Here is an 18,302-nt window from a genome sequence, read left to right as displayed (position 1 = left end):
TGGATTAATATTTCCTTTTTGCGATTTGTGTATCGAAGTAGTTGCGTTATAACATTATGGATTAATATGCGTAAATCATTAAAACGTTTAATTAATATTTGACATTTATTGTGGAATATTTTAATGATTTTGGCGGTAATCTTAGATATTTATACGTGTATAACATACGCATCATGAATTCTCAAAAATTACCTCACGAATAAGATTACAATAAAAAGTATAAATAAAGCTTATAATATCTGTACTCTGCAGTGTTTATAATTAAGTAATCCTGCAGTAAAAATAATATGATTGTATAATAATAGTATAGCGTGTTGTAAAAGATCGCGAAATGGAGTATTAACGGTATTAAAGAATTTTTTATAAATACATTTTTTATTGTTTTTTTTTTCAAGTATATTTTTATAAACATTTCGAAGTTGTTTTCAAGTTTTTAATGCTAAAAAGCGATTATATTTAGTTATGATATTATTAAACGGTTATATCAATAAAACAAAAACAAAACTTTTTTAAAATAATTATATAAAAATATACAAGTACAATAATAAATCAATTCAAATTTACCGTAATTACACGCAAGTCGTTTTCATTCAATTATTAACAATTTAATTAATAATTATAAAGAACGAATTGTAAAATAATGATGCTTTTATGTATTGGCTTGTAAAACTAATATAATTTATCTAAACAAGCTTAATTATTTGCCTGGTTATTAATTTTATTTATTTCTAGGAGAATAAATAGCATTATACAATACTCCACGTACCTACTCTTAACACAATCAATAAACTATTTTCGTCAGATAATGATTGAATCAAAATCTATATTTTAATTGTTTCATCGTGCATTAAGTGAATTTATGTTTGTAGATTAATCGGATGAGATTGGTATATATTATAGATTAGTTAAATTAGGGTCAATCGCACGATAAGCCCGAAGCGGAAAAAAAATACCAAACTCACTACAGCAGCGGTTAATTTAATATTTTTAAGTTACCTGTGTAATCGAAATATAATTTTTGGTATACATCAGTATATTACGTCTGTGTCTGTAGTTTGTACTACCTAAATCATCATAATAATTGTTTTTAAAACCTCTCGGTACCGTATAGTATTTAAATGTATAGGCTGGTACATACAAAGGTGAAAAGGTGGAAAATTCCAAGAAACGGGAATATTATTTCTTGGTAATTCCCAGAATTGCCAGCCTTAGAAGTAGGGTAAGTGCTCGATCGACTGTGGATTACGTGAAGATGCGCTACTGTTCTCTCGCGAGAAAGTGTATAATAATAATATTATAGTAATATATAGTCGTCTGTTGTGTAAACTGGCAACGACTATAGTGATTCTATAGTGATACTAGTGATTCTTCAATGATTCAAGGAGTTTAATAGTTTAACGAATTTCATTGACAAATTCGAACACTGATTCCAAGAACTCATTAAGAACAGTGAACTTTTTGCTGTTATGGAACACCATTTTCGGCTGATATTTTTGATGTGAAAATCAAATTGCAAACGGAATTTATCGAGTAAAAACCAGATTAAACATTGATATTCAACTCATAGAAACATTTAATCGGTGCTCTTTATTCGATTTTTAAAATTATATCTATCCAAGGAAACATATTATACTGTCCTTCACAATCACGCATTATCAATGCCCTCAGGAACAAATGCTTCCAAGCATAAAAAAAAAACCGAAAATAAAAATCGGTCCACTATTTCGAACAAGCACATCGATAGTTTTTGATGATTAATACAAATTCAATCGATATTGGTTTATTTTATTTACACGACAAAGTACAAATAAATAATGAATTAAAAAATGTTTACAGTCTACGAAAACTTCTACTCATTATTAATGTGACCCAGTCTTTCTCAAAGATTGGACACTCGTGCTCTAAATAGTCTAAATTATATCTGTATTGTGTATTGTGAACAATTCTGTTGTTGCAACTATATACCGGTGTGCCTGCTTAATTAAGAAAAACCTATAGAATCAAACAGTTTTTTTCTATTATTGCTGTACACAAATTTTGTTTTAAATAAAATCATTAAATTTACTGGCGCATTTGAAACGACTCGACGATCCTGGTTAAATAAAAACGCGTATAATTCGAAAGTTTTCGTGATTTTTCTTATTATACGCGCACTTCGATCGTTTACGATTTGAATAGATCGACTGGCTTTATTATTCTTGACAAAAAAACGAGTAAAACGAAGGTATTGCTGAATTAAAGCAATACTATATAAACGACGATGATTCTTTTTTTTGCATTCGTTATATTTTCTTCGGTCATGATTAAGAGGCGGCGCAATAAGTATAAAAACGCAATCTACATATATATTTATTACATTAAATTGCACAGCTCCTCCGCACCATTTTACAATGAATATTCATAAGTTGTCTCTCTTGCCGCGACATCATCCTCCGGTCCACCCTCATCGTACATATACTATCGCCTAAAGTGAGCCGTATGGAAACTTTTCGACCAAGAATAATATTTACATATTTTATTACATTTTAAACGCTCGTTTGTAATACTTATATAATAATAATAATAATAATAATAATATACACCGTCTCCCGCGTCTGGCGGGGTTGCTATACGAAGGGTACTTATTGCTCGCGAGTGGCGGCAGAGGTCCACTCCGGGCGGCGGTGGCCATGCCGAAAGCGCAGCGAAACTTCCCGAATCGTATCGTCGTTGACTCGTAGTAGTATTATATAGTTATATTCATATCGATAACGACGATTGCCGCCGATGTTTAATAAATGTAAATGTCTCGGTGGATTTATTATACTTATTGTTGTAGTGTAATGTATTATTATTGCGTGTACCGCATTTCGCCTTATCGGATAAATATAATATATCCTACGACTGCAAAACAAATAACGATCGCTGCCATTTCCAACGTAATCTTCGAGCGATAAAAGTATATAGTAATATCCACGATAATAATATATACACAGTGTGTAATTTTTATTTTTTATCTCAAATTTATCAGACGAATTTTTAGGAAAAATAATTCACTGGACATCCCATTTTGTTAGTTATTGTGTAAAACTGCGTTTTTTACCGATGAACATTTGTCAGTAATGTACCAGTTATTCCAGTAACTTAAATTCATTTATGTAGTTAGCTACTACATTTTACTGTTCCACATCATAATTGTTACAATAACACAAATAGGAATTAAGTTGTGTACAAATCAGTAGGTACACCAAACGAACCAAACGTTGTTTATATTATATTCCCAGACTCATTTTGTTGCATTTTTTTAATGTTTTTTAAATTAAAATTTGAAATATGTATTATTATTAGCAATTTCATAACACTCTTGACTTAAATTTCTAGCCATTTATAACTGCTATTTGCATATTATTAGAAAGCATTGGTGCTATCGGGAAAACCAATTGGTTGTATACTTTCCATTTAGAATGCGTTTAAAGTTTTTTTTTTTACAAATAACTTTGAAATTGTATAGTTTACCCATACTATATAGGTGTATAAGTATAATGTTATAATATGGTATAATACGTCTTGTTTCAATTTTTTTAATATATATATATACATATATATGTTTATCACACGTGGATTATCTCAGAGTACAAACGACTCAAAAACATTACCATTGGGTAATAACAATATTATAATAACCGTTATTGAAAACTGTACAAGTTGCATAATATACAAATGTATTTTACGAATGTTATTATTTCGGTCGATTGAATTTTTAATGCCAACAGTTGATAAAAAAAAAAACAAACAACTTTGTAATCTTTTTTACAATATATAATATATATATAATATATATATTATATACATATGTATAGTATGGCTCAGTTTTTAACTTTCAAACTTCACAAACATACATACACATAAACGTATATAAGTATACCATGTTGTTAACTTTTAAACTTTCTCTATTTCGCACGCAATTACGGTGCGATATTTTAGCACGCGAAAAACGTTACGCGAAACGCTGTCACTTTATCCGCTATAATTTTAATGCGCGTGGTCTTCTGAAAGTCACCACAGCATAACGTAGGTACATTTTATGATATTATTATTTTTATCTGGGAATGAAAATCGTATGCGGGTGTATATCACATTTGTATAAACTTTACGATATGTAATTTTCCCATACCTACACAATATTATACTCTACTTGGTACGTTTTGTGTCGTATTTGTACACATTTAAACACGTTAATAATTATTTTTAAAAAGTTTAAAAATATATTGTGAATAAAAATGGCAGTAATCAGAAAAGTTTTATCCGACTACTTGACATATTTTCCTATATAGGTGCAATGAATAATTGCACGATAAAACGTGTATCATATGTCAATATTATGCAATTTAACAATTGATAACTTTGGTTTTCATGTACCTATACCTATAATATGATATACTTGTTAACTGTATAAAATCTATTTTACCTCATCACACTCCATGAACCCTTCATTTCGATCGTATATCAATTTTTATTTTTTTCTGTTTTCTCATATTGTATCATCTATATTTAGTACACAGGATAATTTACCAAGTATGGTCCCCCTTTTTTAAATTTAATAATTCATTTATTCAAATTCTGCAGATTTTTTAAATTTTAAAATAAATTGAATGGTTATATTTTTAAATACTTAAATATTGTTTATACCATTTCAAGTGCCCTATAGCTATATAAGCTTCTGCTTTCCAATAAAAACGTTCTTTTTTACGATGAATTGTTAATTAGATGATTTTTTCAAGAATGTCGATGTAGCTAAAAAACGGAATTTGAATAAGATGTTTTCAAGTTATTAAAATGTTTATATGTATTAATAATAGTCTATAAAAATGTTTTTAAAAAATTTAAAATACACTCTGTAAAATTTAATCTAGTACTTACAATACTTAAACACTTTTTACCGACCGTAATAAGTTAATATAATAGTATTCGTATATTAGTATTAATCATTATAGCTCCTATATATTTAAACACAGTATCAAACAGCATTATTATCCCTAGTATATTATTTGTAATAATTGAAAAACTATTCGTTTAAGTTAAAATTTAAAATTACAAAATATTTCCATAAACCCATCTACAGAATAATTTATTATAAATAGAGTGATTCTTTAATGAAAAATTTGTACCACTATTGGATACTATAAAATAAAAATCTAAATAATATGATATTTTAGTATACTCATAAATTTCAAAAACCAGAATTTTAATAATTGTATTATTTAAGAAAAAATGGGATGTACATGCTTTTCTAATATACATGTATTTTAATACATACTTTCAATTTATTTAATAGTATCGTCTAATATTTTATCAATTGAAGTCTCTTGATTTTATACTCTTATATATCACATATTTTGTATTTCAATATAATATATATATATATATATATATTATACATATTTGCTCGTATATTAAATTGTTCATCGTACAATTTTTTCGCTCATTTTTGCGTGTTAGATAAAAAATACGAAGCGAAAAAATTATTTGGTTAAAAGAAATAAAAAATGTATTAACCGTTATATTAATTGTATTTATTTTTCAACCATATATTTTATTATGATTTTATTTTTTTAGTTAATTTCATCGACGGCGAAGTTTTACACATAACGAGAGTGAGTAGGCTCCACATGGGTGCTTATTTGTGCATAGCCTCGAACGGTGTTCCTCCTTCCATCAGCAAAAGAGTCACACTCAAAGTCCAATGTAAGTTTATATTTATATTATTCAAGTTACCAATGATACATTTTACTTAAGCGGAATTTGATTACTCGCATGAAGTAAAATATACTGTTGGAAATATACCACCTACGGCACTCAATAAACCATTACTGTAAAATATTTATATTATATATAGGTAGCTACCACAACTGTCATTATTATTCATTTTATATTTTGAACATTTAATATGGGTAGATGACTTTATTACCTTATATTGTAATTTTTTTCATTATAGTTTCGATTGGCTTAAGTAATTTTAAAGAACACCTAAATATCCATCCATGTATAAATTATACAATAAATATATAAATACATAAGTATTTAATTGCACTGAATTGACCGGATTCGTCGTGTAGAATAATATAGGATATTTAGCCAAAACAATTATCTTAACGGTAATTGTTACAAATCAAGATCATGTTTATTCCAAGTGTAATTTTATTGACCGGACAAACTATAAATAGTAATGTAAAACGATATTTGGTTATAGCGTTCGTATTTAATTAAATAGGCTATTTAACAACAACCTGCGTAATATTATATACAATATACATAAATAAATCCAATGGATGATTGCACATTCTCACATATTATAGGTATGACGTTTATATTTCGTATTTCTGAGCTTTAATAAAAACACTCCGAGGCATTTCGTTTCTTGGAAAATGTAACGGTGAATATTATATACTCAATAGTAAATAAAAAAAACTAAACAAACACTAGTTTATTCTGTAGCGCATGCCTAGCTCTTTTTAGATTAAAATTAATACGAGTATAATCGTAAATACCTTCAGTAGAAAATTGAACTTTTTTATGAAATAAAATGTACTACAATTTTTCATATGATATGCAGTAAAAATCGTGAAAATATGCAACAAATTTGTTAAAATTATTCAGAAAATAGAGTAGTGACAAAAAAAAAAATAATGTACAATATGTACAATAAAACTGTTTATTTGATAATTATCATTATATTTTCAACAAAATTAAATCAACATCCGTAGTATTAATATTAAAAAAAATTACTTTTTCATTAAAAAACATAATATCGTGATATAAATTTAGTGATAAAAATTGACAATCCTTTTACAGAATCATTTTTTTATACAGTAATATATTATTGAATTCAAATTTAACAAATAAATTATAATAATCTACTCAACATCTACTGTACAACAGAGTGGTTTCCACTTGTCTACCTTTTTTCATTCAATTTTGGATTATTTTTTATAATCAAATAATTTTAAATATATTTAATGACTTAGAATAAAATTTTTCATTTATATTTCTTAGATGTAGGATTTTTGTAAAATAATAATTAATCCTTCATTGTTTGACTAAGAAACTCTAATTGTTATCCAACGAAGTAATAAATATGATAATCTTTCGATACTATATAAAGTATGGTCAGCTCATCTTAATGACGAGATTATTAGTTTCTCAAAATTCAAATAATAAACATTAAAACATACAGCTGTAGATATACTGTAGCGCGTTCCATACAAGTCTAATAGAACCTAATAAATTTAGATTTTTATTGAGGTTTTTTTTGAATTCGTCTCGTGTTTGCGATTATTGTCACGATAACTGATATTAACTACTTTATATTTGACAATTGTGTTACAGTTCCTCCAATGTTAACTATTTCGAATCAACTGGTGGGTGGCTATATTGGCCAGGACATCAAGTTAGAGTGTCACACCGAAGCGTTTCCAACGTCCATAAATTTTTGGACGACCGAAAAGGGTGACATGATCGTTTCGGGTAAGCAACGAAGTGACTGAATTGTGTAAAAAATGAACAAAAGTAGATATGACGGTTTCAGGCGAAAAATATGAGGCCATATCCACGGACAGCGGGTATAACAAGTACATGATCCTGAAAATTAGAAAATTGTCGCCACAAGATTTTGGATCATACAAATGTGTGGCAAAGAATTCACTGGGTGAAACCGATGGATTTATCAAACTAGATCGTGAGTGTATTTTATGTACCATATATTTTATTTTCATTATCTATCTGTTTGAATCTTTTTCGTTTTCTCATTACGAAAATATCATGATTATTTAATTAGATTATCGTATCGTAAATAGCGATCGGCTACAGCACCATATTATTTATTATTACTTTTAAAGTAAATATTGTCATGCGATCTGAAGACTATTCGCAAAAGTGCTTCGATAAAGAGAGTGTAGTTATAGAGCGTTTCTCTTATAATTGGTTATTATGATTGTCCGTCATTAATAGGCTAATATTTCTTGATAACTGGTATTATATGAGTATAATGTATAAACTGTAAATTGTGACTTAAAAAAATGAATAAATTTTACATATTTTAATATTTTTTCATCTTTATAATGTGTAAGATGTGATAAAGATTTTTTCTAGTGTCTACACGTCTACATCTATGTATAAGTACTTATATAATGTTTCCCTCTAATAATTATATTTATTAATTGTTTCAACTTAACATATATGTTACATCACTAGTATATTTTTTATCAATTATGTTTTTCTCTTGTTGATTAATATTATTATAGTATTGTAACAATGCCAGTACATGTTGTTATTAGATGCTCAAGCTCTTGTAGAAAAGAGTTTCTTATGAAATAATAATCTATCAACTAGCGATTAGAAGATTTTTTTAATTTTTAAAAGTATATTCTCATAATATCATTTCAAACATAATACAATATTATTGGAATACTCAAACATCGCAAAACTCGCCCTATCTTTCACCTGTTTCATTGCCTCCCTCCCCCCGGCCCTTTTCCACTTAAAACCATAATACGCCCGCACTGCAGAGTGTGTATCAAGTATAGTTTATCCGAAGAATTCGGATACACAATTATTGCAAGAACACGATTTTATTCACGGTAACTTTTCAATAACTAAAAATACTCACACATCACGTATTTCACCGACGAGATTCGCGTTAAAAACGTTTGATCGAAACGTATACGATATAAGTTGAGAGTTTGAGATATAACAGCGAGCAAACTTGTACAAACCTAAAATTGAACCTTGTACCAACACACACTTTAAATACATTCGACCATCGGTTAAGTAATTTTATAAGAAGAACTCGCAACTGCATTTTTTTTTTTTACAAATGTGCACAGAACGATATAAAAGGGAGCAGAATCGAGTAAACAATCCAGCCGTTTAACACACAATACATGTTTATTCAATAAGCAAGTTCACTTTCCTTTTTTTCAATAATGCAGTTATTTAATGTCCTTGTTATTTGAATAAGAATAACCTTTTTAAATATAAACTATTAATTAGATGATTTTTATGTATTTTAAACAAATTCATAGTTCTTTAATATGGTTTCACACAACTATAATATACATGTATCATAAGATAATAATATACTATTCATTGTATTCAGAAAATTTCTTAAATTTACAAAATTTAGTTGACACATATTAGTAATTATAAATTTTATATCATATGAAAGAGAGCCACTATATATATTCCAAATTTATTATAATTGACATAATATTATCATGATTAATACACAATGTTTAATTACTCAAAAATTATTAAATAAATTTTTTTTATTTAGTAGTATAAAAATTTTCAACAGTCTTCTAATTAATAATTTATGGTAAAAAGGTGATTTTCCTCAGAATATTTCTTAAATAGTGTATTAAAATCTACGGATTTTAATTTTAAAAATGCTATCCTTACTTGTGTTACATTACTATAAAATACTATTGGTTGTTAGTACCTATAATTATTACAAATTTAAATAGCAAAATGGTTATGCACGGAAAAAGACCATTCGAGTTACTCATATAATATTAAGAAACTTAAAAAACTAAATATATATATGACCGAAATATAATTTTTTGAATATAGTAATATTTTATTTTTTTATTTTATTATAAAAAAAAATACATACTTTTATTTTAAAGCATAAAATAACTGATTTTAAAACAATTGTATCTGTATTTATATTAATAACGATATAAAAAAATTTATAACGCTTCGATATCGTAAAATATATAGTCTCATGTATTGTCTATAAATTTAGTTTAATAACTATGAACGTATGGTATTTTCGATAAATTGGCAACATTTTTAGAAAAAACTATTCTACTTCTGATGATGAAATTATAATAATAATATAACTCTTAAATAAATAATAGAATTTTTATTCATAAGAATGTAACAATACTTCATTCCATGTATAGAAACGATTTTTTCAAAAACGGAAAATTGACTCAAATATCACTATAGTATAATACAATAATACATATATAACAATAGTTGTAAGGGTGGTTCACTATGTGTATATAGGTGTAGCTGCGCGAAGTGAAGCGTATTGTTTTGCCAATATACGTTTTTGGTTGAAAAAAAACGAAACGAAACTTGTCGTGGCGCGTATGATACACATCTAAAATAACACGACTGTGACTTTGGTTTTCGTTTGCCCGAGAGATTTTCAAACATCAATCACTCCCGTTATCGCTACATATAGATATCGCTGGAAAATAACCTGCAGCCGCTATATTATTATTATATTCTTTTGCCGTTAGCTGTTCCATAATATTACACGACGTAATACCGCATTATATTATACGATATACTGCCGGGAATATGTTACATTATTGCAACATTCATTCCACTCGTAATTAAGTCCCGGCGTGAAAAAAGTGTCATATCATTATTATCACGGGCCGTGGGATAGCGGTTTTTTTTTTTTTTGGCAAGTGCAACAATTCTGTAATAAAAGTTTAAAACGAAAATTGTACGTGCTAATTTGATATGTTTATATTTATAAACAATTTTTTCAGGTTGTTTGGGTAGATAGTATAGGGTAAGATTTTTTGATATAATGTATCAACATAATGAAGTAAACTTTTTTTTATTAAATCTGTTTTAATTTCATTCACTGATCTTTCGCGCTTATCTTATTTAATTTTTTTTAATGATAATTGCAGTTACTGTTTATCATTAGGTAATTTTTAGGTACGTATTTTGTGATGTTTAATAAAATATATTTTTTTTTTTTTTAATGCCTTGGGGCTTTTTAAAAAATGTTTATGGTTTTCACACTAAATTTAAATAACATTAACATTTAAAGTTGATACAGTGCATTTCCAATAAAGTGGCTACTGTCCTTAATCTAAATTATCCATACTCCAAGTCTTATGGGTTTAGACGCTTATAAAATGTTGAATGTCCTTATAGAGTTCTCATTAATCGGATGACCAACCTGCAAATGGTCCATTGGCAATGGATTGACATGGTGATCTAGCCTTGTCTCGTGTCAGCGAACAAACTTATAGATTTCATCTATTGTAATGGGCAGCATTATAAAACGGTGAACTTCATTGTTTCTTTCAAACTGGTAGGTTGTAGTAATAGTCCAAAGAGCGATGTTCTAACAGCGTTGTATTACATTAATGTTAGACTTACCTATCACAAGCCCACAGTTTAATTTCATAATTTATATATTAGCTATGTACAGTAAACGTTTGTCTCGGAACGACATTTCGGAGTGTGGTCCGACTAACCAGTAAAGTTTTCACGTCTTTCTTCTAATTTGTATTTTTTTTATGACGGACTTGGTGTTTCCGGTTTAGACGAGAGTTAAAGTACATTCCAAAATATTTTGCTGAATATTTTTGTCGGATTAGTAAAATGAAACATGTTAAAGTGAATAAAATTCTCTCATTTTGATCTAATCTGATTCAATACTGAGAATACATTTTGTTAATGAATATATTGAAAGCATAAACCATTTTTTAGAACTAAACGATACGTCTGTAAGCGAGTTTCAAATGTGTATAATTGGTAATTATATTATTTGATTATTTTTAACAATTATTTATAAAATACAAAATTTAAAATTAAATAAAAATATCTTTCGTACGATATGCCATAGGTGATTCCGGGATATGTAAATATTTTAAAAAGATTACCCTCTCACTATCATCATTCAAATAAAAACAAATAATTTGTACAAGATATGAACTTGAATAAAATATTATTACAATATTTCACATTTCACAATCATTAAAATATTACAGAAAACAATTATGAAATAATACCTAATTATTATTATTTTATAAAATGTTGATCATATTCAAAAGTTTGTCTTATCTATAAATAAGCCGTAGGTTCACAAGTATATCGTCTGTCGTACCGTGTGCCTTTTATCGTATTTTAATTGGTCATTATAATCATGGTGTATAATTCACTAAACGTGATCTAACAACGAATTTCTAGAGTTGGGTCGAGTTTAACTTTTGAACACGACACAATATACGTTGTAACTGTGAACCCGGCCTAACGCTGTTTATTAAACGGGGTTTACATTAAGACGTAGTTATTATACGGATAAATAGTTTATATAATTTTCTGTTACACGTTACTCACTTATTAATTTAAATACGGTATAGTAATATGATTTGTAGATCACCGCCAGGGAGTAAGTTATAACCATTTCTATGTATTATTTTCTTCGCGCTTGGCGTCACTCGGCATTTGTCAGGGCGTCGTTGTTAGGGTTGATTCGTCGCGAGATGAGAATCAACGCGTTTGTTGTTGCGTGCCGACGAGACAATTTCCGGATTTGTCGGCGATAGCCGTTTCGATGATAAACCGCAAAATGCATAAACACGCTACAGATGAATGTTGCAAGCGAATATATCATACGTCAAGTAGTATAGGCCGATTCAACATGCAAGCATGGTCACTCCCATTTTCACATTAAAAAACTGTTTTATTTAGATTCCGATTTTTGGATTTCTTTTGGATAATGAAGGTGGGAATTTACAAAAAAACATAGCTTCTTAATAAAACTTAAGGAATATTATATCATATACTCGCGCGGTAATAAAATAATTTTATTTTTAAATGGTTAAGAAAATTATTTTTTTATTTTTTAAATTTAATGTAAGTAGTTAAATAAATATTATCAATTTAGTAGTTTTTGAGTTATTGTATTAAACTATAAGTACTTACTAAGGATAATATTTTATGATAATACGTTTAGAAGATATGGGGGGGGGTGGGTATAATTATTTGGAAATTATAGTAATTAATATTAATCTATTAATATTTTATAGTTTTTTTTTTTTAAATTGATATAATGGAGTAAATACTAGATCAAAATATTAAATTGCTTCAATTTTAAATTTCTATAAAACTATTTATAGATTTTAATTCTTACAATAAATTAAGTTTAATAGCTGAGACACTTACGTAAAATTTTGAATTAGATTTATTAACATTTTCAAAAAACTAAATAATATACAGTTAAAAAAAGGCATTTGTTTTTTCGTATTTTCTTTTCGGTATTTTATTGTAATATAATATAAATCCTACACATTTTAAACAATTATGGTACAACACAATACAGTGCGTTATTAATATTTTTTTCTCGACATTGACAATGAGTACTAATAAGTGATAAGTTCATACGTGACTCTTTATATAATATATACAAGTTAATGAGTGTGTTTTAAAAAAAGAAATAAAATGTTAAAACCACTACGGTATATTCCTTATACATAAATTTACGAAAATATAAAAATATAAAATATATGATATTAAGTAATCTTAATGATAAAAAAATCATAGTAAATTGAATAAAATATGCATTATTACAGGAGAAAAGTGAGGAAAGGGGATGGTGAGCATGTTTTGTGAATATTATTACTTAGGCTATATTATACCTATTCTAATTGAAAGAAAACGAAATGCACATTTTATTCTAACAGCTCGGAATGATATTGCTAATATGTTAATATTATACCTACATATTATGGGGTTTAAGTTATAAAAGTGTCGTATATCTCCATGACGCTGACCGTGTGTGTATACTGATCTTCTAATAAATAAAACAATAATATTAAAAATTTACTTTTCAGCTATTAGACGTTTCACCTGTGTACCTGATATACTAATTTTTTTGCTGATTATAATATTTTTTTAATATTATCAAATATTATGTACCTATATCAATAATGTAACTTATTACGATTATAAGTGTTTTCCGAATTTAGATTATGAATTCGATTCATCCAATATATACTACATAACTACTATTTTGCTTAAATATATATTATATATTTTACTATTTTAGAATGAAATTATAAATTTCTTTTAAGTAGTCGAATAGTGTTAAGTCATAAAATTATAGAATATACAGTGACGAGAGGGATGGAATAGTATAATATTATACATATTGTAATATACGCAATGATAGGCTGCGAAAATGTATCTATACGACGATAAAACCGTTGGGGTTAGGTAGCCTAGCGTAAATCCGATAAATAGCTTCAGTTTTCGTGTTCATTCAGTTAGAACATTTGACTCGTTGTTTGATAGTAAATATGTTTCTAGAATTCGAATAGCGCATATGTCTTATTAATAAATGACTTTGTAGGTATGATATGAATCGGCACAGTAAATGCTCCACGGAAATCTCTACATAATAATAACACGTGTTTACTATATTCTACGATTGATGGCAGAATACCGATGATATTCGTACCTTTTTGCGGAATACGTGAGGTAGGGATAGACAATAAAAAAAAATGGTTTATTAGCAAATTCTTAAAACACAATATTAATATAGTTCGATAAAATATACAAACCCGATTTTAAAAATGATGCTGCCCACATATTATTATTATTATATAATATGGATACCAACCAAAAAGAAGTCTGCGTATTTATAAATGATGGTTTAATAAAATCCTCAGATTTGTTTCATGTACATCAGTGAAACTGCTATATCGACTATTGATTATATTCGTGTTTTGATAATATTAACCATTAGAATTATTTTGATTTTGCACTAAATTATTATTGATTAATAATATGTAAACATTATATGGAAAATACAACTACCTATATATAATGTGGAATAAAACGTTTTAATAATTACTGTGTACACATATTATTATATAATATTCGTATTAAAGTGATAAACACTCTGAACAAATAACATATTATTCAAAAATCAACATAATATGGTCTTATTTCGCTCATAATCACAAATAAACGATTAAATATTAATATAATGCGCATGTCACAGTAACTTTTTGTTAAGCATCTGCGCATGCAGGTGTTTCATTGGTTTCGCTTAAATATACTTTGGTACAAACTTTTATTCATTTACATTAACGGCCGCGTCTTATAAAACAATTTCTCGACAAGAAGCTATATTTTTTGTTAATACTGTAATAACAAAAACAGTTTATATATGCATACACCTATTATATTATATTAAGATACATCAATATCGTCGTATATACCAATTTCTCTTCACCTCTGCCGCCGTGTTCTGGAAACATAAGATATATGTATAATAAAATAAAATTATATAGACATTGTGTGTACTTAGTAATAATAAGTAAAATATTAAGTTTCGATCGATGTAATAGTGAATTGTTCAAAACTCGAATTTATTACGTTTCCTGAAACCCTGTAAAATGTCAATTAATATTTGAACTGTGAAATGTTTTTTAAAATTCACTCCATAAAAATAAAAAGGAATATTATTAACTTTTAAAGTGTTTGTTATAATAATACATCGAAAATAAAAACATTATTCCAACTATATTATTATTATACTTTGTCCGTAAAAACCGTAATAAATTTTCCTTTAGTTATTATTAAACAATATTTCCATAGTTTTAATACTTTATTATCTTAATTAGGTTCATGTTCGTAATCTACTGTTTTTTTTTTTTTTTATGGAAATATTCTCGGATTAATCACAATTATTAACGACTGCATTTTTCTATAATCTATTACGCCTTTGCTACAATTATTAAACGAAAACAATATCGTACAAAAATATTTTTGACGAATCAGTTAATCTTCAAAATCCGTAATTATACGATTGTACGAGTTTTCACAACTGCAGTAGTTTTAATCTTCATTACTTATTATTATTATATGGATAACTAGTGGTTTCGTTATCTACAAAACGTAACTGATTGATTTGTAGGAAACAAATGTATTGGTTGAGTACAATATATACTTAGTATGTCCACGTCCGTTAAGATGAGAAGAGAGCGCACAGCGAGTTGGCAAAGGAGAGATTATATACGACAGAGGGAAATTTAAGTGGGAACGGGGCGGAAAGAGAAATAGATTAATCGTTACAAATGAACGTCGCTTATATTGCATCTTTAAATGTATAGTTAAGGTTCGACGGTCCGTAGTGTAAACCGAAAGGGACGTATAATCAACTGACTGTTGGATTTTGTTCGCAGAAATTGCAGTGCCGTCAAGACCTATGGTGATTACCGAAGAACCAGACGACGATCGAAAAGGTGAGTGACACGCGCATAAATTATTTTTACTCGATTTTTGCTGAATAGTTTATAACAAACCACTCGAAAGAGTTGCGGCGTTGTTTTATGCGTTAAAACCTAGCCTGCAGGGGAGTGTTTAACGACGGAGTTTCATGTTATAGTAAAAGTTGTAAGGTATTGAATATAGTAAACAAGTATTGTGACTCGTTTACATTTTATTTAGAAACTAAAACATATTTATTTTTTAGAGACATTTTTATATTTTAAAATTGAGAATACAATTGAATTTTTCGTTTTTTTCATACCTATATACATTTTCATATTATAGGATCTAGTGATCCGAAAAATCACTTGCATACTGTGTCAACAAAATTGACATTAACTAGCAAAATAATCATTTGAAATTCCATGATGATAATATTATTTTTAGAAAAAATAATAAATCAATTAGATACAATGTATATATTGCTATATTGGTTGAATCTATTAAACCCATTGTCATTAATTTTAGTTTAGTCATAACTGTCTTATAGTTTTCATTATATTTTTATTTTTTCGTACCCTTTTATTGATTTTTTTTTTACATGCTCTTGTGACTTTATAACACAGCTTACCTGCGCTTTCGCACACATCTTAAGGGGATTACAAATGGTTATTTGCTGTCCCTGTTCATCATATGCGTAATATAGACATTTTTCGTTAAGTTTATACCTAAAATTAACTTACTAACATATCCGACTTTATCTATATATACTCGTATATACAAATCACACCAAAAGAAATTGAAAATATGTCATCGTGTTCAACATTTTTTGCATTCATCTTTTTAATAAACTCGAGAGAAAGAAATCGACATTTTGGGAAAGTCAATATTAGATAGATTTCGTGACAAATTTGAATCTATTTTCAGAGTCATTATCACTAGATAGGGATTGATTTGAGGTCAAAACGACGTTAGGAATAAAAAAAAAACATAAGTTTTATGTAACTTACAAAATATTTGAAGATATGAATATGAAAATTTTTTTATAAGCATAGTGATTATAGGTGACTTCTTTTTCATATTAGTAATATTACGATCTGTTGCGATTTCGTATTCACAGATTATGACGACGGTGATATCGACGGTGGTAACGGCGGCCCACCAGAAACCATCTTCAATTCGTTGCCGACAGACAACAGTTCGCTCAACTCGGACGCGGTCCGGTGGTCGCACGATGGTGTCTTCTGTTGGATTGCATCGGCCGGATGCTGTTGGATGGCGTCCGCTTTGGCATTTGGAAGGTGATCGTTACCGGTCGTGAATTTCCCATAACGTTCGATGCGGAAACGTTATCGTGCATGTTATATTGTCGCACGATCTAAATGTAGTGCGGTGGCGCGTCATCGTTTCACCCCCGAAACAGGAACGGACTGTAGTAATTTTTTTATGCCCTTAAATTTTCGTGTTTTTGGTTTTTTGTTTAGTATAAGTGCGTTATTTTCCTCCTGCATTTTGTAAGATAAAAAAATAAAAACTCAGCGGATGTTGTGCCGACGATTATGTTATACGATTAAATTCGTCGCTTTGGTTTGTAATATATTATAATATACCTAACTGCAGTTATCATTATATTATATTTATTATAATATTATGCAAATCAAATAATATTATAATTATTATATATTGTGTTGTATTATTCAGTTAATTGGAATTTTTTTTATAGCATAATAATATATTTTATAAATTATATAATATTTCGTCCTATTCAGCACTGTGTAATAATAACAATACAACAATATTTTACAATGTTGTGATGTATATGCGTGCGTAGTCTCCGCTGAAACCGTTGTATATATTACTATAGTTATAATACTTACTTTGATCGTTTACAATAAATAAATAAAAACACGCACGCGTACATACGTATTTATGATAGTATAATTCAATACCTTCAAAATAATAACAATATTGTACGCATAGATACGCGTATATCTGTATTTATATACAATAATACAATATTACATATAATCTGTGCATATTTTATTATCGTGAAAGAAGCGCAATACGATTCCGATAGAAGTCTGCATCCTTATATTATACACAATCGACCTAGTGTTTTTATTTGGAAGAGGTAGGGGTAAAATTAAATCGATGTTTTAAGGAATAATTGCAAAACGAAATTTCGAGGTAACTTTGTGCGCGCGCATGCGTATATAGATGATTTGGTATACATAGTATCGTTCAAGCCCAAAAGACTTAGAAAACAATGGGTTTTCGTGATTAATGTTCAA

The 18,302-nt window shown here is 28.0% G+C and overlaps 1 protein-coding gene across 3 annotated transcripts in view; it reads left to right on the top strand.

The window, feature by feature from the left end:
- Positions 1–17,919, top strand: part of LOC113559053 (lachesin-like) — a 99,461-nt gene extending 81,542 nt beyond the window's left edge. For 2 of the 3 annotated variants that reach the window (XM_026964662.1, XM_026964656.1), the window contains exons 7-11: positions 5,596–5,724; positions 7,366–7,503; positions 7,550–7,714; positions 15,987–16,046; positions 17,132–17,919. In XM_026964662.1, the coding sequence (XP_026820463.1) occupies positions 5,596–5,724; positions 7,366–7,503; positions 7,550–7,714; positions 15,987–16,046; positions 17,132–17,316 (677 nt within the window). In that variant the 3' untranslated portion in view covers positions 17,317–17,919. The remainder of the gene's footprint in view (positions 1–5,595; positions 5,725–7,365; positions 7,504–7,549; positions 7,715–15,986; positions 16,047–17,131) is intronic. The other variant, XM_026964668.1, reaches the window with a different exon arrangement.
- Positions 17,920–18,302: the final 383 nt, after the last annotated feature.

The sequence above is a fragment of the Rhopalosiphum maidis genome, chromosome 1, assembly GCF_003676215.2.
Source record: "Rhopalosiphum maidis isolate BTI-1 chromosome 1, ASM367621v3, whole genome shotgun sequence".
In the NCBI taxonomy this organism is placed as follows: Eukaryota; Metazoa; Arthropoda; class Insecta; order Hemiptera; family Aphididae; genus Rhopalosiphum; species Rhopalosiphum maidis.
Note: the sequence above shows the minus strand (reverse complement) of the source record. Positions and strands in the feature narration are given on the sequence as shown.